The 26,520-nt window shown below is 44.5% G+C and overlaps 2 protein-coding genes and 1 long non-coding RNA gene across 9 annotated transcripts in view; 2 read left to right on the forward strand and 1 right to left on the reverse strand.

Annotated features, from left to right (window-relative positions):
• Nucleotides 1-4,610, forward strand: LOC104909553 (carbohydrate sulfotransferase 8-like). The gene is made up of 2 exons (XM_031552345.2): nt 1-141; nt 1,413-4,610. Exons 1-2 carry the CDS (start codon nt 57-59, stop codon nt 2,222-2,224), a joined length of 897 nt encoding a protein of 298 aa, XP_031408205.1. The 5' UTR covers nt 1-56; the 3' UTR covers nt 2,225-4,610.
• LOC146544862 (uncharacterized) lies at nt 1,526-19,630 on the reverse strand. Of its 2 annotated transcripts, XR_014881856.1 has the most exons (7): nt 14,907-19,630; nt 10,008-10,087; nt 8,586-8,681; nt 7,511-7,585; nt 5,957-6,018; nt 1,832-3,994; nt 1,526-1,660 (listed from the first exon to the last, which is right to left on the reverse strand). It is a non-coding gene; the product is annotated as an uncharacterized LOC146544862 (long non-coding RNA). The 2 variants fall into 2 exon arrangements; XR_014881855.1 differs by lacking the exons at nt 1,526-1,660; nt 5,957-6,018 and having other exon boundaries at nt 3,204-3,994.
• Nucleotides 19,212-26,520, forward strand: part of STON1 (stonin 1) — a 21,312-nt gene continuing 14,003 nt past the window's right edge. For 4 of the 6 annotated variants that reach the window (XR_014881854.1, XM_085218875.1, XM_085218878.1 and 1 more), the window contains exon 1: nt 19,212-19,317. The gene's annotated coding sequence lies outside the window, so the exon portion shown is untranslated. Of the gene's footprint in view, nt 19,318-20,129; nt 23,682-24,368; nt 24,506-26,520 lie in introns of those variants that run through there. The other 2 variants (XM_085218877.1, XM_085218876.1) reach the window with 2 other exon arrangements.

Below are 26,520 nucleotides of genomic sequence, written 5' to 3' on the forward strand. Positions count from 1 at the left end.
CACCCGTCCTCCATGTCTGCCCCCGCTCAGTGTTGAGGTCCCAGTACGGCTCTGCCATGCGTTTCCTTCTCCGCATCGTCATTGTAGCCACCTTGGGCATCATCATCCTTGTGACCTGGAGGCTTCTCTGGACCCCAGGAGGTAATGCTCACAGCGAGGGCGAGCTGCTCCACACCACAGGAACAGCTCTCACCGTGGGGCCCTGCGGCTTTATGTCCCCAGAGGGGATCTTTATCTCAGGGCCAGGGGGAACAAGGTGTCAGACTCACGGAAGTAACTCAAAAAAGCTGTGCTATGGGGAAATGGGAGGGAACAAGGCTCTGCTTCTGGGGGGAAGCTGGAGGGGGCTGGGTGAACTGGATAATGCATCTGCTGCCTGCATAATGCATGCTCCCCTCCAATCCCTACAAATCCTACAAGCTGTATTTTGCAAGTGTTTTGGTCTGGGTGCATCGAAGATTACCTCAAGGTAGCTTCAAGTATTGCTGCATTCTTTTCCTGCATTCCTGGAGTCCTTTTTCCATAGTTTTGAGAAGGGCTTATCTTCCATGCCCGAAAACATCCCCAAATCAGAGGAAAATATTTAACTTCCCAAGGACCCAGGAGAAACCATCAAAAATAATGTTCCTCTCGGGGCTGCCAAATGCAAGTTTGTGGTACTAAACATACATCACAAGGAACATATTAATCTCTGCCTTGATGTGAGCCTTAAGCCTGGAATGGCCTCATCACATCCACAGTAAGAAGATAAAAAGTAAGGAGCAAAGCTGAAATTTGACAAATTCAAAGCAACTGTCAACTGTCCTTTTATTTGCTTTTGCTCTTCATGTGTGCTTTTAGCTTTTTACTCGCTTTTTCCTTTTCATCTTCAGGAGAAAGAACTTTATATGCCAAAATGATGCAGGAAGCTAAGCCATGTGGATTCCTAAATCACCTCTAGCTACAGAGAATGATGTCTTATTTTGACATATGTTTAATATCCAATGTTTAACTCTTAACAGATCCAAAGGGGCTTGTAGGGGGGCGTGTATTTATATTTACAAATTCACAACTCCTTCATCTCTCTGAACACTTCTGATTCTACTTGCTCTTTGGCAAGCTCATCTCTGTTGAAAGAGGGGAGTTAAAAACAAAAATATGGATTTAGCAGAGAACTAGATCTGTAGCACAAACCAACTGTTTCGATCACCACTCAAAATCTGTAGCTTGGGAAAAGCATAGTCTGGGCATCCGTGAGCTCTCACAGTCATAGGGGGCTGCTCAGAGAGCTCAGGAACAGAATCCACTACCCCTTCTACCCCCCTAAGATAACAGCACTAACTGGAAGAGAGCCTGCCCACAACATCTGGGGTGCTGGCTCAGGGTCACAGCAAGGATTCCCTCACCTCCTGTGTTTGTATGGTGTTTCCCAGATGACCTGGCCCCCAAGGCAGAGGAGGATTTCACTCTGACACTGGACACCTTCCTCCATGTTCAGCAGCTCAGGAAGAAAAGCCTGAGAGCTTTCTGCAGCCAGTCAGGCAAAGCCACCATGCTCCAGACAAGCCGAGAGGAGAGAGCTCATCTGCTCTCCAGGGTGAGGGTGAGCACCAAGCTGAACTTCCTCTACTGCCAGGTGCCGGCAACAGGAGTGGAGGGATGGCAGCAGCTGCTGGAAGAGCTGGAAGAGAAAGAAAATGGGACGCTCCCGGCACCGCTTCCCTACACTCAGCAGCACACTCTGCAGACAGAGCTGAGCAAACTTAACCTGAGCACGATAGAAGCTGTGATAGGGTCCTACACCAAAGTGCTCTTTGTCAGGGATCCCTTCCAGAGGCTGGTCGCTGCTTACCTGCAAAGCACGCACAGCAGCTCTTCCTTCAGCAGTTTTGTCCAGGAAGCTTTAGACATGGGGCTGCAAAAAGCCGGCACAGCCTGGAAACCACTCGTCAGCCTGTGCCTGCCCTGCCTCATTCAGTACGACTACGTGCTGATGTTTGGCTTCCTTAGGCAGGAGCTGGGCCACCTGCTGCAGCGCACCAGGCTGAAGGCCAACACCCACCTCCCTGAGCTCACCGATCAACACGTGCTGTGGACTTATAGCTGGCTGTCCAAGAAGCTGCTCAGCGAGCTGTCCCTCCAGCAGAAGCAGCAGCTGGCTCATTTCTACCGCTGGGACCTTTCTGCTTTCCCATTTTCTCGTAGCTTGCTGTCGGACCACCTCGGCACTCCAGAGAGCTGGTAGGAATGCTCCATCTGGAGGGACCATATCAGAGAGCATTAATTCAAGTGCTGTGAACTAGATGAACTCTTGAAGACCCTTGCTCCATGTTGTGTGATTGTCCATGCCACAGCTCCAACTGAAAGGGAAGAGAATTGAGATTGACCACTGCCAGGGACAAGGTGTCAAGGCCTTTTACACTGTCAAGGCTGAGTTGCATTACAAAATGCAGGACCAAGTCCTGGAGAAACATATGCTTCAGGATGGCACTGGAACATAGAAAACTGCACATCCACTGTGGTGGATTGAATAGCTTTCAACAAACCCAGCACTTGGGGGCACCCTCATGGGCGCTGAATGCACTCCTATTTGTACTCTGGGCACTCTCTTCCTTCTGGGCCAATAGCATTGGCAATGGCTCCTTTGTGACGAGCCTGCTCACACAAATGAAAACTCCTAAAGCAGCACAGCCAGCATCTGCCTACTCTATGCAAACCGGTGAGATGGCACTGTGTCAGACCTCCTAGGGAACTGCTGATGGTGTTCCCAACCCTGCTGTGCTTTGAGAAGGCCAGGCCTGCCTCAAAATTCAGTCACACTGCTGGAGAGCCCCGAGCAGCCAATTGTCTTCTTCAGACTCAATCACAGTGCTGGTCCATCCTCACCAGCCAACAAGGGTCCTTTCACCTTTCCACAAGTTCCCAGACATATACAATTCCCTTACTTTCAGCAGAACTAAGCGTTGCCTTGAAAAGGTAGCAAGGCCATAACATTAAAGCAGGAGACTGAACCTAGGGAGCACCCAGAGCCAACCCATCCCTCAGCTTTGCCCTTGTCCTGTACCTCACCTAAGCTGGTATAAATCACCTCAGGAGTAACAATCAGGAACATTTCATTCCTCCCAGGTTCTTTCTCTGATGTCCTCTGGTGTTCAAAAGATGAGGGAAAGACATGAAGGAAATAGGCTGAACGTGTCAAATGAATCAGTATTTTGTTAGAAACCTTATCATCTCCAGCTTTCATCTTTAATCAGAGAAGACAAGATAGCACATTAACTAAAATTCCATCTAGTCCCCGGCATAGCCCTAGGATTGCTGTAGACAAAGCAATCCTCTTTCATTTAGGATAAACCAGCTATTGGTCACACTTTAAGATCTCCTTCTGAACCACTGCCATTACATATGTAAGACCTTCATCACAGTTAGCTAATGTCAAAATTCCTGCTTATCTTTCTCTTTGTAGTGGTGTGTGCTGAGGGGACATAGTAGGATCCAGCCCTCAGTGTCTCTTATGCCTTTTTGCGTCTCCGCTTGAGGACTGTTTGTACAGGTTCAGTGCTTTTAAGTCCTTTTTGGACTAAGAATAGGTGATAAGGTGATAATTATCTCCCACGTTTTGTTTGTTTGTTTAAAAAAACCAACAACCCCAATACAATAACCATGTAATCTCATACTGTTTTGCAATGAGCATCTCCCATCCTTGCAGCAATTCTAAATGAAATTTGTAGGATTTTCAGTTACATCTAGATAACATTATTTTCCACTTACTCTTCATTTGAATCTACAGCACAGCTATAATCCGGCAGCAATCTTTCCTTGTAGAGGAAACAGAGATTGAGAAATTAAATGTGAAAATTCTATGAATCACAGTAGTTGAGCCGGAACATGGATTGCTTTCTTCCATTATAGTCCTACTGCCTTGTAGTCCCTCTGGTATAAGCCTAGTTTCACAGGAAGAGTTTGCTCCTCAAGCTTTCCTTTCACACATGCACAGAGTATGACTTACAGAAGGGAACTGTAAAGAGGAGAAAAAAAGTTGCAGTAAGCAATTCTGTTTAGCCTTAAGTATAGTGAACTCATGCTGTATATGCAGGCCTGCTATGTAAATATATACACGAGTATATAGCTGCAGAGATCAGCACTGACTGAAGCAGCTGAAGAACACATTGACTTAATACTACAATATTTTAATATTAAATTATTAATATAATATTAGATTAATAATTACTTGATAAATTATTAATTATTATTAAATTACTATATTTAATAATTATGTTTAAAGGCAGAATAAAACAGCAAAGGAAGCAAAACATGAAAATTCAGATGCAAGATGTTGGTACTTCAGATCTGGGGAAGTAATACTGCTGAAAGTGTCAACCATAGCAGTGTCCCTACTGCTAAGGAAAGGCAATGAGAACTTCAGGAGAAGACAGTATGCAGAGGAGGCTTGCAGATTCTGTTAGAGATAGAGCTTTTGGCACAGCAAAGTCATTTCAGTTCTCTCTACTGAACAGAGTGGCATTGTGCAGGCTACTGCTGTTCCTGTTTACAATAAGGAGCAGTACTCATGTTTCTGGGAAAGAACAGAAAAGCATCCTGAACCTAGAATAAAGCCAGTGCGACAAAAATCACCTACTCTGATTGCATGCACTCTTTCTTTATCACACATTTACACAAGCATTGAGCAATTAAAGGCCTGCAGATCTTGCAGGTATACCCTGGATGAATAAATGGCCTTGTTCTTTGGGCAGTCACAAAGAGGACACACAGAATTCTGCTGGGATGCCTCCAAACATGGGGATTCTGTACATCACAGGCTCTCAAGTGTACAAATTCCCTTCAGGTGAGCAGCACAGATCCTTCATGATGAAGAGCCCATGGCCTTGGACAAATGCTCTTATCCACAAAAACACCCAAACAAGGTTACATTCATTATGCATTTTTGTTCTTTTCTGCACAAGAACAAATAAACAGTGATGACTTCAGAGTTCTCAATCCTCCATTCCTGGCTAAATCCTTACTTTTCATCTCTAAACCCTTTACCTTTCTGTTGAGTACAGCTTGGCACCTGTGTACAACTCCTGTGTTCACAGTGTGGTGTAACTGAATTTCCTGGTAGATGAAGCAATTTACACATACAGACAAATGCATGTGCTGTTAAGTGCAGGACATGAATTTGTTGATAAAGCAGCTGTGAGGAGCACGTACACACAGTCTTATATGAGGAAGCTCTGTACTCTGTGCTCACAGAGACAGATATTCGACTGACTGCTCTGAGAATTCTCCGCAAACATTCCTTAACCCACCTCCATGATCTCTCAGCTACATTACCCCCTTTTCTCTTTTTCCCATCCCAGATCTTCTGCAGCAATTCATAGAAGGACAGAAGAAATTGCTGTCTCATTGATGGGCTCCATATAAGCCATATCTTGAGTCCCAGCCCCAATCTGACAGGCTGAGAAGACAAAGGCTCCCTTTCCCTTTGGCCACTACTAAGAAAACATCTCTCAGAAAACGTCGCTTTCAAAGAAGTCTCATTTCAGTGATAGTAGAGCTCTGCACCTCGTTAAATCCTGCGGCAGCATCACTGGAGTTGCATTATACTGACACCTAGAGTTAGCAAAGGAACAGTACTGCATTGCTAGGTAAGGATGTGCAGATGTCTAATGAGACATCTCAGTATATCAGACATCCCTGTGTTTATTACCTTTATTTGCAGAACAACGTCTTTGTGATTGCTAGTGCACAAAATACATAAGTTCTTTGTAACTAGTTTCCTCTGCATTCACAACCCTGTGCCTGTTGCACAGTTAACTGTGGATCAAACTGGTTTTCATAGCCAGCCTAAAATTTCTCACTGGGTACCCAATTAAAATCTGCAAATGCACAAGCTAAAGAGGATTAATGGTTCATTTAGAAAAGTCTGAGAGCAGTGTGATCTCTAACACGGTGAAATTAGTAATACTGCTTCACATACCTGTCCTATATCCATGGCTGGATTCAGTCTGGTGCCAGAATCCATAACAATGCATGAATGTACTGAGAGACAGAAATAAAGAATAAATCAGCACGGCTGATGAAACTGGTGCATTGTGGTTTCATATAAGGAGGAGTAATATATCTATCCACCACTACCCACTCTTGGCCAGTGCTCAACAACTTACGTCAAGCTCAATTGCTCATGCTATCTTTTAAACTGAGTTCATCCCTAATGTAAAACAAAATAACTCACTGCAGTTTCCCCTGGAGATCGATCGGAACCAGCACAGATTGGGTCCAAGCTGCCAGGAGCAATGCTCTGTACCTGAGCATAACCCATTAGGGCATAAGGTCAGATTCTAATGAATTGTCTTATTTCTTCATCCTTTCTAAAAGATTCCAGCGCTATTTTTATTTAATTTTGATACATTGCTGTTCCTTTCTGCTAAGGCAGTGCTGCTATCTCTCACATAAGTAAATCCCATAACTAGGAAATGGACAGAAGGCCACACTGGACCAATGGTAGAGCTAGGGACAGGCTGACAGCCAGTGCTCACTTTCTTTTAATGTTTTCTTTATCCAAACAGGGGGCCATTTCCCTGCTGACCACCTCATCTTGTGGTCACCTGTCAGGCAATCCATCTCAACCTCAGAGCAAGCAGAACCGTAACTGAAGTAGCAGAATGGCTTCTCTTTGTTAGTTTGAAGTAGTAGCCAAGGTCAGGAATTTTAGACAGGAAAAACAAACAACAAAATCAGATTTCATTCCACAAACAGTCAAAAGAAATACCACCACATCACAACTTATAAAAATCTTAATGCTCTTATGTTTTATCCCCTCCATCAAGCCCACGCAGAAATGAAAAGCATGAAAAGCTATAAGTAGAAATCTGATAAAACTGCCCTATATTCCCAAACCCAATTGAAACTATTTCAGTCATTTTTATTTTCCAGTGAATCTCAGGGCTGATGGTGGCTATTATGGACTCACTCCTACAAGTCCAGTAGCAAATCCTTTGCTTTTTTGAATGCAGTTAAATATTTCTTGGAGGTCATGTGTAATGTTTCTAGGTAGGAAAGGAGACGTAGCCCTGAAACAAACGGACTGGGGCTATAAATCCTCCCAGAATCTCCCTGGATGCAGTCAATGCAACTGAATAAGAACTGCCTCTGCAGTATGAATACTCACTCATTCTATAGAATCCAACCCCATTGCTGACAGGCTAACACGGATCTCACAGGCAATTTTAATCTGGCATGGTGAATAAGAATTTGAAAACAATTAGACTTCTCTCTGACCAGGACTGGAGCCTATCTACAGAAATATAGGTAACCACTTCAGACTTATTTGGTAAAGTTTGTCATAGGCAGGCCCCAGGATCAGTCATAACTTGGGATTTGTAGACAAGTCCTTGCAAGCTTTGTCTGTTTCACTTGCTCTCTTGCCTCAAACCTCTGCTAATAAGATGCAGAAAGATATATCTGCATTCAGGGTGGTGCCAATGAAAACAGTCTGACAATGCTCATTTGTCTGGTGAGACAGATTACTTACCTGGTAGTCCCCGAATCCTTTAGGATTGGACTGTTTCATCAGCTCAAGTCTTTTTAAGGCGGTCTGACATGCGTTCTAAAAACAAATAGAGAAAAGCAATATTATAAGGCTTGAAAAGACAGCATGTAGTATTAAGAACACTTTAAAGTCTCAAAGAATTTTAATAATAAATCAATATTTCCTTTAGGACTTTGGCACATATATAAAGGAACAAAGCTCACTAGCAGATGGCTTGTTGAGTAGGAGAAACGTAAACTGAAAAGAATTTTAAAACAGATTATGCTGATAGAAGAGAGGAATCCCAAATACAGCATAGAAGTTCCCAGACCATTTCACAGAATACCTTAAATCCACTTGTTTATACAGGAACTTTACCAACTAGCAGTGGGTCACCCTAACACGTGTAGCAAGGTGAGCTCCTAACATTGAACAAAATCCTTGCTGAAATTCAGCCTACTCAAGCAAGCTGTGCAGAAAAATAAAACCTGCCTGAAATACTTCAATTTTTTACTTTTGCTTCAAACTTGAGGATGACCAGGACTAAGTTCTCCTTTTCAATGGAAATGTCATATGCCCTATAAATAGATGCCTTGATAACTCCACCCCACGTCAGAGACAACTATGATGATGCCATTGCTACGGAGATACTTGCTCTAAGTATATAACGCCTAGAGGTCTTTGGCTCCACAGCATAAGCCACAAACCACCTGCAAGTAACATTGTGCTTCAAGTGTAAGATCTTGTTAATTACTAAGATAGTCAGCCATTTAAATGGATAATTGTTCTGTTCATTCTGAACAATCACAAAGACTCCATTTTATGACTACAAAAAGATTGAATGAGAAAGAAAAAGTATAAGAACAAAATATGGCCACTTGTTATCTAACACCCCCTGATAGTTATAGAAGTTCTGGGATACCTTTTGCCTGCAAAGCTCTTTCTAAAGTTGTTTTCCTTAAGCAATAGATAAATACACAGCAAGTTATCATCTTCTTGAGCCCCAGCTTAAGATCCAGTAGCCTTAATAAATTGCTATCAGTACATAGATGGTCACTGCATTGATATCCACACTTACAGATCCAGCTGTTGGGGAGGTATTTGGGATAGTGTTCATGATGGTCTAACTGACATAAATTTTGGAGGTGGAGATTCTCAGCAACCTGCTAGCAATCTGCAGAGCAAAGAAAAACGATCGATAAGTGGCTCTTCTTATAGAGGAGCATGATCATTCACTGCCTACACTGCCAGGGTTCACACTGCAACTTCCACCCTCTTCCAGTGAAAAGTTTCTCTTTCCTTGGAGACTCAGTTGACCTCATGTCTACATGGGGCAAACTTAGCAATTTTCTGGCTAGTTCTCAAGCACAACATGAATACATGTGCACACTTTTGCCAAAACAACAGGCATTCACTTCATTATTGTGAGACCAAGTTCTTCTCTCAATTACAAGAGTCTCAGAGGATTAAGAGCCCTACTAGATTTTCCATTTATTTTCAAGAAAAAGCATGGTTGTTCTTAGGCCTTTTTACCTATTAAGATATTAAAGTATACAGATAAATGCAATGTGACAAATATACCAAATACACAAACTGTACTTTCATGGGACGAAAATAAATTGCTTTAAGGTTAGACTGTAACCATAACTTGCATTATCTACCTACAAGATGAGAATTCTAATTCTCCTGCTCAGATGCAGTAGTACTTTGAAAACCCAGCTGCTGAAACAGTTAAGAGGAATTAATTATGATTTGTTACCCTAGATGTGCACCCAGCAGCAGTGTCAAGCTGCCTGAGAGAATGCTACAGGTTGAGTGTAATTTGCCTTAAAAGATGCCTCATTTGTTAAAGTCCAAGCTCATTACTACCTGGATCATTCTGGTGTGAAGTCCTTGACCCATCTCAGTCCCACCACATGTTAAGTGACACAGAGCCATCTGTGTGTGTATACATACATACATACATATATATATATATATATATTGAACCAGAGCTCCAGCGTATAAAAGGGAATATTAATCCAATTAACCATAAACAAACCAGTGAAGTGTCTAGCAGACCTTGCTTACAAATTACAGAGAGAATGAATGTTCTTTGGTGTACCTAGTGGCTTTAGCCACTAGTATACAAGTGAGGTGAATTTGGTTCAGTATCTGCAACTCTGTAGAAGGTGACTTGGCAAACCTCAGCCAATATTTTCAGCTGAGAATGTAGGTGAAGTAACCCTAATATGCCTCTGAAACAGAGGTGCACTATTCACCTGAACTTGCCAATGCCACTGACACTCCATCAAGTCAGGTTAAACATAGGAACAAAGATGTCATTTTTCAGTGTCAGAGTATTTCTACTACTGATGAAGAGGGAATATACAGGGAAACAAACGCAATACAAACAATGGAAACTTAACTGCATTGTGTTTGGGTTTTTTTTCTGGACAAAGAAGAAAGTCAGAGAGGCAGCATAAATCTTACACCTCTACTGAAAAGATGATTTACCAACCTGGCTCAGAAATGGGACAGTGTGGCTGGTGCCAAATTTGGTGGGAATAATACACATCCCTCTTTTTCCAGCAATTCTGCCTGCAAGGAAAAAATATTTGCATGCTCATAAGGCTTTCATTGCAACTCAGTGTCATGCTTCCCTCTGACAGATTGGGTATCAAAGCAGAAGTGAAATATGTGAATGCAGCACAGACTGAGTGCAATAGACTACATTAATCACTGATTTTTAAAAAAGAATGGTTTTGTTTATGAGTCTCTGCAAGAAAAAATCTGAATTGAGGATGCCCCCCTAGGTATTAGAGAAGCAATTGCCTGGTTATTAGATACTCAGTTGTGAATATAAGCCAACTCAGAGAGATGTTAAAGAGATGGAAAGCCTACACAAACTGTCCTGATAGTCATGTAAAAATTCAAGCAAAGACTATACTTTACAGACCCTTCTTCTCTGCTACATTTCCCTCTCTTAAAAGATAACATTATGCTAGGCCTAATTCCTGCCTTATTTAAGATACCAAGTCGCTGAGAGAAGTTTCTTCACGCAGTGGACCTGAAGGAATTTATTTAAAAGAAATGTTTGGAAGTTGTTTTGCAAATATATGGACTAACTTCACATCACTCAAGCTGCTAAGACAACTCCAGAAGTTAGAAATCCAATTAGTTTCTTCCTGATGTGATAGCTAGAGCTTGTCAAACACTCATCCTGACATTGTGATGGAGTAAATCCCTTCAATATTTGGTTGAAATGAATCAGGTCTTCATTATAAAGATTGAGTTGCTGTACCTTCCCAAAGAAACATATAAAAGACGTGCCAAATGTAATGTTGTAGACTAGGTCCATTTAAAAGATGACAGCAAAAGCACACTGATTCCTTGTCTTTTCTTTTCTGTTCAGCCTGCAGAGCATTAGAATTAACAGATATAAATCCATTTATGGGAAAAAGGGACATTTGACATGAAGGCCAGAAATTTTCAAGAGACTAAGAAATAAGATGAAGTTGCCTAGTGCCTTTGGGCTTTTTCTGAATATCTAGTTGTAAAACAGGTGTTAAACAATTGAGGCTACTGAGAGAATTCAAGGAAGCAGAAGACAATCCATGTCACAATAGGACACTCACAGAACAAACTGGAGATTCTGCTAAGGGTTTAGCAAAAATGACACAAGAGCTCTTATGCTCCATAATTTTCTGGAATTTTGTACAGTTCTCAGAACACGTTCAAAGGCAGGACTGATCTGAAATGTATCAGTGAATCTGTACCTCCTCCTCAGATGGCAGGCCACATTTCTGAGCAAGGTCACTCATCCAGCACTCACTCATCATCCCCTGAGGACCTCCAAAGCCATGGAAAGCTGTGCTGGATGGTAAGTTGGTCTTTCAGACAAAGCCCACACTGCTGACGCTGAGGATGTGGTAGGAGTTATCCAGGTAAAACAGGGCTCTATCCATGGAGGTGTACACATTTTACATGAATTATATGACAGGCTTCCAACTAGCTGCCAAAGCCAGCCTGAAAAGGTCTGAAGCTAATTTACGACAAGAGTACTTTCTCTTCTACATAATCTATATTCTAGAAAACTGAAAATTAGAGAGAATTTTTATTTATACATATCACTCACTTGATTACCTACATGGGAGAGGCATTAATGGATATAGAAAGTAATCTTTAATCTAGATTTTCTCCCTCATACCATCTTTATTATTATATTGGAGTTCCCACTCACTTAGCAGGTATTCTGCATCATTTTTGCTCACTCTGTCAGTGTGTAGAACAGCACTCATTCCAGGGATCCAAGCTGGTGCTAGTATCACTGGATGCAACATGTCTTTTAACCTCATCTCAATACCTTAAGGAAAAGTAAGACTCCTTCAGCAACATGTAGGTGACAGAGAGCCTAAGTCAACCATTTCCCAGGGAAGTGGCAGGTGAACTGTCAGTAAGTCAGTTCATTGACCATCTAGCATATGGAGAATGTACAATCAAAGATACCAAACTAAAATCTGTTTTCCACTAATACCAGAATTTTCATAGGGAAATTCTAGATACATTTTTTCTAGGCTGTTTAGTACTTGTATGACCTGGCTATTGGTATACACATTCCTTCAGGAAAGAATTAACATAATGAACAAGACAAAGCTGAGGGATTGTCTCCTGAATCAACTGGTCAGAATAATAGAATTATTCCATGTGTCTTAACTCTCTCTCATTCCTCGTGCATGAGGAAGTATACATTCAGGGGGAAAACATGCCAGATTTCAAGGCATAAGAGTTTACTTTACTTAACTTCGTGTCTTGGCCATCTGAGTGTGCATTCTGAAAATGACAACTTATGCTTTGTCAGAAAAAATACATTAAAAAAATCATATAAAGCAACATCTGGCACATCAAGGACCTAGATCTGTCCCTATTTTGTTTCACACTCTGTCAGATTGCAAAGGATATAGGATTTTCTTCTGGAAGGGATCATACTTGGATATCATAACAGCACAAGCAAAACATCCACCTTCCCCACAGCCCAGTTTGGTTCCATGGAGGCCCACTGAGAATACAGGAATCAAGGAAAACATGAAAAATGCTGGCAGAAGCCTGCTCAAACAGTTGTCAATCAAGTCTTCACAAATTTTTTTTCTGGAAACCAAGCACTCATTTTTCCTGCTCAATAAATAATTTAATATAGGTGAAGTCTTAAATGCCGACACGTGATCTTTGGGATCTACATCCCAGAACATTTTAAGGACTCCTGATTACCTCCTCTGACAATATTTGTATTCAGTATTAGCAAGCTTAGGCAAAGGTGTAGCAGTGAGAAGCACACACAGGCAGAAGAGACAGGCCATTTGTTTTTCCTCTTCAACTTGATCTACGCAAGATACAGTCAAAGTAGGGCTGCTGATAGTTCTCCTGGAAACCTCAGAGAGGAGCGTGATTTATATCCTTCCTATATATCCTTATCTCCAACTCCAGATGTAGCAGCAAAGGTGAAATAAGTATGCACAATTCTTTTTAAGGAGTATACCAACACTAATACGAACACTCCACAGTATGTCCACTCCCAGCTGATTCAGACAAAGTCTCATTAAACATGGCATGACGCTACTCACTGAACTAGGTCTAGCAGAGCCAGTCTAGTAAGCATGGCAATAGCTACCCAGCTCCCAAAACAAAGCTGACTGGCATGCGACCAGCTTCACACAATACTCAAATGTGACTGGTTGCATCCACTCACATAAACACACCCATAATACATGACAAACCTGTGCCTCCACGTGTACATCCACAAATCATCCTAACTTCACCTATAATAAGCACAACACAAGAGAATCAAATTATTGGCTACTACCTACCCAGAAACATCCAAATTGCTGGATGACAAAGCAAGCAATCCAAGTGTTTTGGGCAGAAAACTCTTTACACATATTGGCCTTCTTTTGGCCAGTTGGCTCAGATGAAGTACATAGGCTCCTCTGCAGCAGTTTGGCAAATAGGCATGTAATTTCCCCATCACCACAACAACAACAAAAAAAACCCAACCAAACAACAACCCAACAATCTGTGGTTACTTTCCCCTCGGAAAATGGGCACAGGCACATCACAAGCTTTCCCCAGCAGTTATCCTTGACACCGAGTTTCTTCCCCATGGCTGTGGCAATGACCATTGCAAACCCTTTCAAACCAGTTCCCAAGACAACAAGGAACACAAAAAGCTTCAGGACAGTTTCCTAGGTGGGTAAAGGCTATATTGTTTTCTATGCTTAGATCAAAGAAAACAAAGAAAGTTTCCTGAAAATTTCCAAAAGCATTCCATTACGTACTCCAACCGAGCAACTGAAGGTCTGGCCAAATGTCTCCTTGCCTGGAAGCTTTCAATAAGAAATAAAACACAAGCTGAAGTCTTCATTCAGTGAAGGATTTAAAACACTCAGCTTCATCCACGTTCAGTGAAGTACTTCAACATGTGCTAAGTCCCATCAGAGTAAAATCTTAGCTTAACTTCATCAAGAAATGGTTACCACTATGTAGAACATGTTGTGAATAATCCATGCTTTTATACTAGCCAAACTAAGAGCCCAGTTCCCTACTTCAGCAACTTCAAACCACTCCACTGTAGCTGGCAGAGCCTTGGGATCAGAGGGAGGTAAGAGGTAAGAGTTTGGAGGACATCCTGGATTAAACTCAGTCTCACAAACAAGGTCACAGTCATTTCTCTGCACTCACAGTCCTGCTGGAGCCATGTTTACTTATGAGTCTTTTTTGCAGATCATACTGTAAGATCCCTCTCTCCTGGAGAGCAGCTCTGTGGAGGAAGACCTGAGGGTCTTGATGGACAACAGTGGGAGGTGGGAGGCAAATGGATGGGGCCAGGTCTCTTCCAACCCCTATGATTCTTTGATTTTTTTTTTCTTATACTGCCCCTGCCTTTTACTCATTGTTGATTGGCTAGATTTGTCCTTCAAACATATCATTCCTCCAGTGGTTTGTTACACCTACCTGCTGTGATTTGTTCCTAAATTATTTTAAAACCCATTGGGTGGAGACATTATCTTTTGCCTGATTCCCAGAACAGGATCCAGAGCTCTATATCTATCTAATCCATCAAAACAACTCTTGCTCACTTCCCTCTGTGTCCCTATACAAGAAGGGTTTGAATTATGCCCATTGCCTTCAGTGGGACTATGATCAGCCTTTCTAAATATTACTATTAAAAAAAACAAGATTTTTTCTTTGCACAGTTACTGATTTGTTTTGCTACTATAAATTTTGTACTACAGTATATTAAAATTTATTTCCTACTCGCACTCCCATTTTGTGGACTGTTCCAGAGAGGTGTTAATCTCATTTCCCCATGATTTAAACGTACAAAATTTGGATCTCAATAATCAATTTCCATTTGCTAACTTACCTATGCCCTCAGATGAGGAGTGGATGCACAGAGGCAGCTGGGCTTCCTGTTCTCTTCTCCTGCCCTCAGTGGAACTGGGATCATGCAGAGAAACATCAGACATTTACCAGATATCAGCCCCCCACACAGTGCTTATTGCCCCCTATTTAACACCCTTCCATGTGCTACTCTTCCACACCATACAGTGCCCCCACTGTGCTTGTCCCTCTCTCCTATGTAACATCTCCCATGTAACCCACGTACTGCATGACTCCTGATATTACACTGCCCCCCATATTACCTCCATGCACAAGGACCTTTTCTGAAGAAGCATACCATGAATGAAGAGCCTCATTTTACAGCCCTATGCTGAACTGAGACAGCAGCACAACCTCACCACCCTCCAAAAATACACTCCCATTGTTCCAAACAAGTGTCACACTGATGCACATCTGACCATAATTGTTCTGTATGCCAAATTGTTTTAAGCACGTCCTATGCATAGACAAAGTCATGCCTCTGTAAATAATCCTACAAGATACACCCACCTACACTATAGAGCCCAAACACCTGTATGCCTCCTCCAAGCAACACTCACCACCTCTGTACAATGCACATTGAAATATATGATCCTCCTTACAACAATATATGATCATCTACATAATGCCTCGCCACATAACCTCAGTGTTACAGGTGGAACTCCATTCCACAGTCACAGCACTGTGAAGATGCACGTTGTACAGACCAATAAATAACTGAGACCACGTGCTCCACTCTCGTTCTTTTGCTGCTCAGAGCTCCTGTCATCACTTTCTTTTCTAGGCAGCAGCAACAGCTTCTGGCAATAAAGATTTGGAGAAGGGGATATGTTGCTTATAGATTTCCCCAAGAAATCAGATAATATTTTTCTAAGGAAAAAGGATGTTCCTGATGCTTCCTAAAACACTAAGCAGTTCACTTACCTCCTGCTTACTCACCTCAAGGTTTTAGCAGAGTACCTTCTTTATTCTACAGAGGACTAAGGTTGCGTTCAGTCATTGAAGCCCCTTGCCAGCTGGCCTTACCACATGGAAGCAGCATTGCAATATCCATGCTTGCCAACCCAGCAAATGCAGCCTGCCTCAGGTGGATGTGAAGGAATCTGCTGAGAAATTAATCTGACCAGGGAAACCCAGTGGTTACCCCCAGCCCAGGTCTCCCTTCCCTTGGAAAGACTCCAAGTTCAGGCTTAGAGAAGGGATCTCCATCTCCTACCACCATGATGATAAAATGTGAAATGCTCACCAGTACAAAGCATTACAATTTAACATAGAATTTGCCAAACAATTAATATTCTGCTTGCTCCCTTGCTCCATCTAGCTGAATAAAATAATTTCGTGTCAATCTAAAAGTAAAATGGAACCTTTCCTTTTTTTAGAAAATGTGCTCTTTCTTTATGTATAATACACTCCAGTGATCATATTCTCATTTTAATAGGCAAGGCTGCCGTTTTCAAAAATGTAGGGTAATTTCTCAACAAATAAAGATAGATTTGGCCCAGGTTCCTACACCTCTGAGTTTTACAGAAACCAATGCCTGCTGTTGCATGAGGATGGTGTTGCACCCCTGTGAGTGCATACAAAGAAGTTTTTTGTCTCAGAAGTTGCTTGAGAGGCCTGTGGGACACTCTAAAGGACTCCCTGCTGCCTACACGTGGTTGCCAGGGGCAACAAAGATAAGGGGAGGATCCCAGCTCACGTTCTGCTTCCGAGATGGATGGAAGTGACCCTAAGATGAGGGGCCCTGGCTGCACAGGGGTAGATAAGGCTGCGCAGTAGTGTTGAATGTGCAAAATGTGTTGTTATCTTTTGAAATCAGAGAAAGACCGGATCATTTATAAGGACTTTGCAAACAAAGGACTGCTGCCTTTTTATGCCTTTTGGCCTATTTTCACCTGAAACCTTTTTTTTGTTGTTTGCCTTTTTGCTCAGAACATCCCATCACTGACTGAGAAGTTGCACTCCCCATCCCTGCTGCCTCCCAGATTCATGGAATGTTGTGAAACTGCAGTGGTCACTGTCTCTGCATTCCTATAATGAACACTTGCTTTTATTTTCTATCTTTTCACTATCGCTTTCTTCTTCCCCCTCATCCCCAAGCTAACTAACCAGGAACATATGATAAACTGGTTGGGCAATACTGACTCGCAAAGAGCCTTAATCTCACGGTGGGTATATATATACATGTATACATATATATATATCATTAGTCACCTCCCCTGCAATAATTGGAGCAAGACTACTCTGCAACAAGCACAGCCACCCAGGCTGCTCATCCAAGGGCTGTTGTCAACTCACTGCCAGCCCCTGCATGCTGTCCCAGGTCCTCATCACTACACCAAAATAAAGAAATCCCCTTGGTTTTTATAAACAGCCTTTACGACTCCTCATGTGAAGTTTGAGCAGTGAGCCTGAACTAGGTACATGGAGCTGGCTCCTTGAAAAATCACCTGGCCTGGTGATTTTTATATATTGTAACACTGGTCTTCATGCCAAGGAAGAATCTAGGTAAAGCTGCAAGAATGGAGTGTCCTGCCAAAAATTCATGGCAGGAGGGTCAGCCTGGCCCCCACCTTCATGCTGTGAACAACAGCTGCTCTTCTTGTCCTGGTACCCGCTTCAGGAGCTTCGCTTTGAGTCAGAGCTGTGACACCAACCACACCACTCCTATCAAAGGTAATGCAGTGTGAGTCGCCCTTTCTCTATCTCCTTTTTTAGATGCCGTTTATTTAAGATAGTCTGGACACCGTGTGTGCACATGGGGATAAGTGTGTGGAGGAGCTAATGGCGAGATCCGTGGGTGACTCAGTGAGAAGGGCACCCCATATTGACTGGGGACACTGGAGGAACATCCAAACCCAAGTGCTGCCCTGTGTTTTGAGGAGCTCTCTCTGCTCCAGCTCTGCCACGGGCTGTGAGGTGTGCATGGTGCCTCGGCAACAGCCTCCACACAAGCTTGTGCATGGAGATGGGGGATGCACAACCCACTGTGCACTCCAGCATCTCCAGGGCACACCTGTCGAGGCCTCAGGCAGCACCTCGCTCAGCCCAGAGCTCATTGCCTGCATGACACAGGCAATACATTTTAACTCCTGATTCCATTTCAACTTCCTCTTCCATTTCCAGTTCAGGTTGTACTTCTTCTTCTGGTTTAATTTCCACTTCTGGTTCACCTTCTACTTTTGGCTTTATGTTCCACTTATGGTTTTGGATTCATTTCTGCTCCAATCCGCTTTTACTTCTGGTTCCACTTTCAATTCCAGTTTCTCATTTACTTCCACTTCCCATTGTGGTTCCACTTCCAGTTCTGCATTTCCTTCCATTTTCACTTCTAGTTTCCTTTCCACTTCCAGTTCCACGATCACTTCTGGTTCTAGTTTTACTTTGGGTTACAATTCCACTTCTTGTTTCATGTCTGCTTCCATTACATTTGTACTTCCATTTCCTCTTTTGTCCTGTTCACTTCCGGTTCAACTTCCAGGTCTGAATTCACTTCCAGTTAGCTATTCACTCCCGCTCCTTCAATTAGGGTTTGGTTCCACTTCCAGTCCCTTTTTTTTCGTTAGGTTCCACATCTCCTTCCAGCTGCAGTTTTACTTCTGGCCCAGTGACCACTTCCAGTTCACATCCTGCTTCTGGTTATATTCGTATTTCTGGTTCCAATTCTCAGTTCACCTCCGGTTTTGGGTCCATTCCAGTTTCTGTTCCATGCCAGGCTGAAACATCCCAACCTAACCTGAGCCCCGCCAGGTCAGCCTGAGATGTGCTGTGCTGAGCCGTTCTGAGCTGAACTGTGCTAGGTCATGACGTGCTGAGCTGTGTTAAACCAAACTGAGCCCTGCTGGGCCAAGCTGAGTTGTGTGAATCCACTCTGAGCTGTGCCAAAATGTGCCTAGCCGTGCTGAGCCATGCCGAGCCATGCTAGTCCATGCTGAGCTGGGCTGCTAAGAGCCATGCCAAACTCTGCCATACTGTGTCGAGCCGAACCTTGCAGAGCTGTGCTGAGCCATGCCGAATCATGCTGAGCTGTGCCATGCCGAGCTGAACCTTGCTGAGCTGTGCTGAACCATACCTAGCCGTACTGAACCGTGCCAAACGGTACTGTGCCATGCTGGGCTGAGCTGAGCCGAGCCGCGCCGTGCCGAACTGCACGGTGCTGCGTCAAGCCGAACTTCGCCGAGCCGTGCCATGCCATCCCATGCCGGGCCAACCTTTTCTATCGAAGCCACTCCAGTTCCAGCCGGCCCGACCCGATCCCACCCCATCCCACCCGAGCCGTGCCGGGGCGGGGCTGCGAGGCGGATCCTGGCCCGCCTGCGGGGCGACAGCGCCTCCTGCCCGGCCGGTGCCGGCCGCTGCTGCCGCGTCTGCTGCCGGCGGCGTCTCCCTCCTGGGTAAGCAGTTGCTCCCGAGGTCGCTGGAGCGATGCCGGGATGGGGCGGACAGCGGGGCGCGGGCAGTCGGGGCCAGGCGGCAGCGTCTGCGCCTAAAGCGGAGTTTGGAGTTCGTGAAAGTGCAGCTGGGGGCTCGAGGGCGAGCGGGGGGGTGGGCTTCTTGTTTCGGGCGAGTTGAAAAACGTTTGGCTCTGTTTTTCCGTCCGTAAGCGTTTGTTGGCGGCGAAGCGGTGCGAAGGGGCGCGGCTGGGGGTGCCGGGAGCCCCGAGCCGCCGTCGGGAGCGGCCGCGGAGCTGCGTTTGGGTCGGGCGTTGCGCCGGACGGCGGGGGCTGATTCTTCCTTAGTTTGGGCTCTCGGTTTGTTTTCGTACAGCACGGAAGCGGGATGAATTCCTGGAGGCTCTCTCGCGGTTTCTAGCAGCGCAGCCGGCTGCGTTAAACTCTGCCGGGTTGGGATGTTCTCTCCCCGCCGCGGGGCACTCGGAGCCGCTCGGTGCGGGAGCGAGGCGATGGCTGAGGGATCTTACATCGGAACCGCTCATCTCCCTGCCGGCTCCGTGGTCCCCGTCTGGAGGCCGCGGATCTCCTGCGTGCCTAACAGAGGGAGAAACAGAAGCAGCCGTGCTGGGCTTTGCTCTGATCAGAAGCCGTGTTGGGGCCTGGCTCCGCGCTCGGGTCTCGTTGTCCTCCTTCCTCCCTCCTTCCGCACAAAGTTATTTTCTCTCACTCGGGAAAACAATGGGATGTGTGTAAGTGTAACGGAGCAGCTTTCTCGCATTGCTACCCGAGTCCAGATCTCTAATTGAAGCAAATGAAGACCGTGTTTGTGTGTGTGGATGTCACCTCTGACACGGCAGCGCAGCGGGTGGTGCCGGAGGGCACGGCTTCGCTTGTTTGCCAGCCCTGCCTCATAGTTCTGATTGGTATTGAGTGAGAGCTAAAGTATTTTGCTTCAGGGAGTTGGGCTGTTCTCACGTCCATCCTAGAGGATTCTGGAGAGGAATCTGGATGAGGATTCCTGTATGACTGAGATGGGAATTGCATGTGGGTCGCTCTGAAAGTAATGCCTCCTATTTATTTTCATGGAAACTACAAAGGCTGATAGAACACTTCTTGATAGAGCAAATTCTCAGCTACAAAACACTACTTTCCAACATAGTCACTGTCGTTAGCTCTGCATTTTTGCTAGTGATGAACAAGAGCCTGCATGCTACACTTGTGCAAATCTGCACCAGTGGAGGTAATTGCTGTTGCCACTGCTGAAACACCACCCACAGCCTCACTGTGCTCATGTTCACTGTTGGGTCTCGGTAAACTTTCAGCAAGTATCCATGAATGTCAGTGGGTGCCATTTCTCTGCATGGAGCAATTCAGTGACTCACCTTTGTTCCATCCGCACTTGTATGTCAGATGCCACAGTGTCAGATCGCCCCTCTGCTGCCGTCTGTCCCACGGCAATAAACGCAGAGGGATGTTGGTGGGAAGGTTCAACCTCTGCTGCAGTCTCACCAACATTCACCTCTGAGGCCAGGGGCCAATTCAGTAACACAATGGAGATGTGTTGATGTGAGTCCCCAAGCCCTGTGACAGGGAGAGGTGCAGCATTTGCAGATGGTGGCTCTGCCAGCTGTGCTGCTGTGTCAGAGGGCTCTGCTGGCTGTGCTGTGCTGCTCTTGAGGAAGGGGCCAGGGCTGCCTGTAGAACACTCCAGTATGGCAAAGCTTTAAATGCTGATGTAAAACTGTCAGAATACGTCTTTCATCTCTACCCCCAGCGCACAGTTTTGTGGAAAGAGGCCCTGAAATTAGCTTTTCCATTCCATGCTGACTGTGGCATCCTGTCCATGACAACATGCACATGAGTTGAGGGCCTGAGCATGGTATGCCATACAGGGAGCTCTGCATAAGCGAAGCAGTCATCACACATGGTTTTGTTGTCTTTTCAAGGCAGTTTTTGCAATTAGTTGGTATGCAAGTGCTAGGGAAGGGCTGGTAGAATTGTTCCGGGCATGAGAAGCTCATTTCCAGCACCTACCAGTGAAGGTTGGTGTGGTTACTCTATGGCAAAGATGGGAATGGTTTGGGGTAGCAGAGCGGAATTGCCATACAACCACTCCCTGAAGTGCGGGTGCTCTGCTCCTGAGAACCAAAGGCAGGAGGGAACAGCACAGAGCTGTGCCAGGGCAGGGTCAGAGTTGGCATTGGGAAACCTTCTTCACCTTGAGGGTGGTCAGACACTGGAAGGGGCAGCATAGCAAGGCAGCTGGTGCCCTGTGGCTGTCAGTGTTCGGGAGGCATTGGACAACGCCCTCATTGAGTGCTGTAACTTTTGGTTGGCCCTGAGGTGGTTGGGCAGTGGGAGGAGATGATCTCTGAAGATCCCTTCCAGCTGGACTTCTAGTATATACAGAACAAGATAGGCCATCCCTGTCTGGCTGTGCAGAGAAGTGGGTGTTTTGCTCTGCAGCACTTTGTCCTCAGCTTTGGGCACACCAGGGAGAGAGCATTTGGGCCAGTAAACAGACATGACATTTTAATGACACGGTAGCCTATTACCCCATGCTTGCTGCAGTGTTTGTATGTTTGCTACCTTATTTTTTCCCCCCAGCACAGACAGTATCCAGCTGTGAGATTTGCTTTATTCCCACCGCAAGCATAAGCTCTGCTGGAGCTGCAGTGTGCTGATGCCATTAAGAGTGTTAATTTTTTCACACCTGTGGGTGTGATATCAGCTGCTGTATCCATAAACTGTGCATGACTCGGGATGGAGAGAGCTGCTCCTGCCTCATGCTGAGGATGTGAGGATGCACTGCTGGGACTGGGAGCAGAGAATTCCACCCCGACAGCTTCTCCCAGCTGTGCCCGTGCCCTGCAGAGCCAGCAATGTAAGCGCCAGTTCTTGTCACGCTTTGAAGTATTGCTGACCCTTACAGCAGCAACTTGTTTTTGAGAAGTTACCACATGAGTAATACAGCAGGAGACTCCATGTGTAAGCCCAAAACACAAACAAAAGCCAAGAAATTCCTGTTTCCAGTTAGCTTTGTCATTTGTTTGTGTTTGCTGCAGTAGAGGTTGAAGATGTTTTTATGTCTCGGAGATGTGGAGCAGAGTTAAATAAAAGTGCAGCCATAGCAGTCTTGTAACAAAACTTGAGGCAAATCAGCGTAAATCAACCTATGTTTTACATAGAAGATGTTCTTCAAGTTTTTGTTGTCTTTGTTTTTTTTTTTTCAGTGTAGTTATATGATAAACAACACAGCAATACAAGGAAGGTGGCTATAAAGTTCAGAGATAAAATTGCCATATTTTCGTTGGCTATTACAAGGACTTAGAATGTTTAGGGTATTTTATATACCATATGTGTGTTACTGCTTAATCTGCAGAGAATTTCTACCTCCCCATGAAGCCATTACACTTTATGGCAAAATGCTTTAAGAATTGTCTGCATACTTGTACAACAAAATCATATGGTGTTGTTATGGGACAGTGCATACTAGGGAGAGTTTTGTGTTATATTTCCAGTTAGCATGCAAAGAATGGATGGAGATGTTCCTGGAAATGTCCATGTGCTGATGTATGGGGGTCATAGTCCATCAGGGCAGTGCAGACACAGTTGGAGGAGGTTGCTGACCTCAGCTGGCTGAGGAACAAGGATGAAACATACCAAAGCCAATGCTTTGAGTTGCTCCTTGCAGCAAGCAAGTTTTATGCTTGCACTGCAGCAGCAGATTGCAGAAGTTGAGCAGTATTTTATCTGCAAACTTGATCTGGGATTTTAGAAGCAGTAATAGCTACAGCCTGTGAAATCTCACAATATTGGTACAGGGATCCTCTTCCTTATGTCCTTGAGGTAATAAAATGAAGAAATTAAGCTGCAACTTCTGTTTGTTAGATGCTGAGAGACTGAGTTCATGTGATAAACAGCAAGAATGATTTTGGACAGAATGGGATGAGCTGAAATGAGTCTCAGCTTTTGGGTTTGCTGGAGTCTAATTTAGGATCAACTGTCATTTCAGCTTTGTTTGTAATCCTAGTATTCTAAAAAGGGCATTTCCTGTCACATATCTGAATGAGATGCTACACGTGCATGTAATTCAGATGCTATGGGCTGCATGGCATATGTGGTCATAGAGATCAAGGGCGTCTCGTGTTGTTTTCCTGTTACCTAAAGTGCTTGGGTTACGCTTACACGCATCCCAGGGGAGCTTTTTGGAGCCCAGACGAATCTGTTTTGCATCCTGACTCTACTGCCTTTTAAAGGAAGAATGCCCTAATTCTTAAGAAGGAATTTGAAGCACTTCTTAGAACTCGAGAGGCAAGATTAACTTATTGTAACAGCATCAGAGAACAAACTGCATAAAGTAGGTAAGGCTGTGAATGTTTAAGTGCTCGGTGGATGGTGCTGCCTGTGACAGTGGAGAGGGTGCATGTCATCGTATTAACACGACACCACAAAAATAGCCCTCAAGGACCTCTTTGGATTTTTTTTCTCCACTCCTTGTGGTTGTTGGGGTGATCAGGGAGCAGTAGCAGTGGAACTGCTATCTATATCTTGAAGTGGGTCCAGAGGAGGAGCACTAAGATGATCAGAAGGCTGGAGCACCTCTCCTATGAGGAAAGGTTGAGGGAACTGGGCTTGTTTAACTTGGAGAAGAGAAGGCTCTGGGGAGACCTCATTGTGGCCCTCCAGTACTTAAAGGGAGCGTATCAACAGGAGCGGGAATGGCTGTTTATGAGGGTGGCTCGTGATAGGACAAGGGGGAATGGTTTTAAGCTGAGACAGAGAAGGTTTAGGTTAGATATTAAGAGGAAGTTTTTCACACAGAGGGTGGTGACGCACTGGAACAGGCTGCCCAAGGAGGTTGTGGATGCCCCATCCCTGGAGGCATTCAAGGCCAGGCTGGATGTGGCTCTGGGCAGCCTGGTCTGCTGGTTGGTGACCCTGCACATAGCAGGGGGTTGAAACTAGATGATCATTGTGGTCCTTTTCAACCCAGGCCATTCTGATTCTATTGCAACATTTGCTTCTTGTGTTCCTTTTTTTTTTTTTTTTTTTTTTTTTTTTTGGTTCTGAAAAAGTAATAAAAGGTGAAACCTGCAGGCTTTGACAGGAACGTGCAGAGGAGAGCTCCATCTACCCAAGTATTTTCCTCACAGACATGTGGTGACTGAAGTTAAATCTTTGGCAGGTATGCTGAAACAACTTTATGAGTGCATTTTGTAACAGGAAGAAACATGCTCAGTAATCTGCAACATCACGTTTTACAAAGTCTGAGTAGCAACAGGAGCTGGGAAAAAAAATAGCTCAACATCTGGAAATATTACAGGGTACCAAAAAACTTCATTCGCCGTGTGAGAAGGAATTAGGATGCAAAAGGCATGTTTTTTTCCTGTAAACTGCATTAGTCTTTGCTTATGTTTCCACTTAATCTTGTCTTTTTTGTTCATTCTGCTTTAGTAGTTGGTGGTTTGCCCCTCAGCACACAGCAGTGGGAGGCAAGGCTGGGTTTGGCAGCCTGCTGAGCTCGCCGTCATTTCCGTCAGGCTGTGCCTGTGCATCTCTCCCAGAGCCCGAGCAGCAAGAAGAGCTTGCTGTCGGCTGTGCTCTTCTTTATCTGGCAGTTGCTTGCTTTTTGTAAATGCCAGATGCGGATGGAGCAAGGCTGAAAGCATTGAAGCTTGCTATGCATAGAAATAGTCGTTAATACCACAGAAGGGACAGAAGAGGGGAGCGTGAAACAGGAGGGAAAATGACGACCAAACTAGAGAACAACAAGCTGTGATTTTCCTTCCCTTTGACTTTGATGAAGGGGTGGAGTGGGTGAAGGATACAGTAGTAGCTGTGTGTCTGAACTATGATAGCCGTTTGTAACTTGTTTGCTCTTTTCCTCCCCCTCTCTATATGTGGACAGGAGAACGCTTATAAAATAACTGGCATAGCGTAAATATTTTTACTGTACAAAAAAGTCGAGAGGTCAGAAAAATAATGAAGGCCCAGAGTGTCTCTGTGCCAAGCATGTATTTGTTCAGCAGTAGATTGAGTGCTTCGTGTCACAGTTTGATTTCTTCAAGGCTATTAACTAGCCAAGAATTAAGGGAGACATTTTAAGCAATAATGACTTGTAGCGTAAGATTTAACTTGGCTGAAGTTTGTTGTCTTTAGAAACAGACTATTCTCCAAATGCTACAGATGAGGAATGGCTTTTGTGGTTACGTGATTATATGCACACATCCTTGCCTTGCAATTAGAAAATAGCCTATGTCTGTTTGTAGATGAAGGAGAATGGCTCTAAGCCATCGTTATCTAAGCATAATTAACAGAGTAATGCGTGTGCAGGTGGCTTTGTGTAAATGAACTCTGCCTTCCTTGTGCTTTCAGGCAAATGTGAATGCATTCTGACACAATAAGAGTATGTTTCTCAAATGAACAGTGTTTATATAGGCCCTGTGGTGCTTCATTGTAGTGGATTCCTTTGCAGTCATCAGCAATTTATTTCTTACTTCTGCATCAAGTCAGGAGCAGTGGGGAGGAAGAACTTTGGGGATGATGCATCCTACAGTGAGTTTATATTTCAGTGAATTGTTTAAAACATCAAAGGCAAGCATAATTAATAACCAGTAAATACTGGTTACAGTCCTGCTTAGAGGACATCTAGCTGTGCACTTTACCAAAGTTAATGTGTTTGATGAAGTGTGGTTTTATTAATCGATTTGAAGCCTGGTGCTTTTTCCAGGATGCCTGCCAATTCAGTACATAGCATATGTTGTTACTTACTTGGCCTTGACTGGCAGCATTGCGTCTCTGCTGAAGGCTTTTAGTCTGCACTTCAGCAGAAGTGTATTGTATTTGTATCATCAGAGAATCACAGAATGGCTCAGGTTGAAGGGACCCTACACCTCACCCAGCCCCAACCCCTGCTGTGGGCAGGGCTGCCTCCCACCAACTCAGGCTGCCCAGGGCCCATCCAACCTGGCCTTGGGCACCTCCAGGGATGGGGCACCCACAGCTCTGGGCAGGGTGCCAGGGTCTCACCACCCTCTGAGTGTAGAATTTTCCGCAAGGTCTAACCTCAGTTTCCCCTCTTTTAATTTAAAACCATTCCACCTTGTCTTTTCACTACAGACCAAATAGAATGTTGGTCTCCTTCTCTTTGCTCCTTCTGGGTGCAATGAGGTCTCTGTAGAGCATTCTCTTCTCCAGGCG

The sequence above is a fragment of the Meleagris gallopavo genome, chromosome 2, assembly GCF_905368555.1.
Source record: "Meleagris gallopavo chromosome 2, MGAL_WU_HG_1.1, whole genome shotgun sequence".
NCBI lineage: Eukaryota > Metazoa > Chordata > Aves > Galliformes > Phasianidae > Meleagris > Meleagris gallopavo.

Bases quoted from the DNA above. Each gene is read 5' to 3' on its own strand.
- LOC104909553 (XM_031552345.2), top strand. From the start codon at position 57: ATGCGTTTCCTTCTCCGCATCGTCATTGTAGCCACCTTGGGCATCATC. The intron at 142-1,412 runs GTAATGCTCACA...GGTGTTTCCCAG, and splicing joins GCTTCTCTGGACCCCAGGAG to ATGACCTGGCCCCCAAGGCA.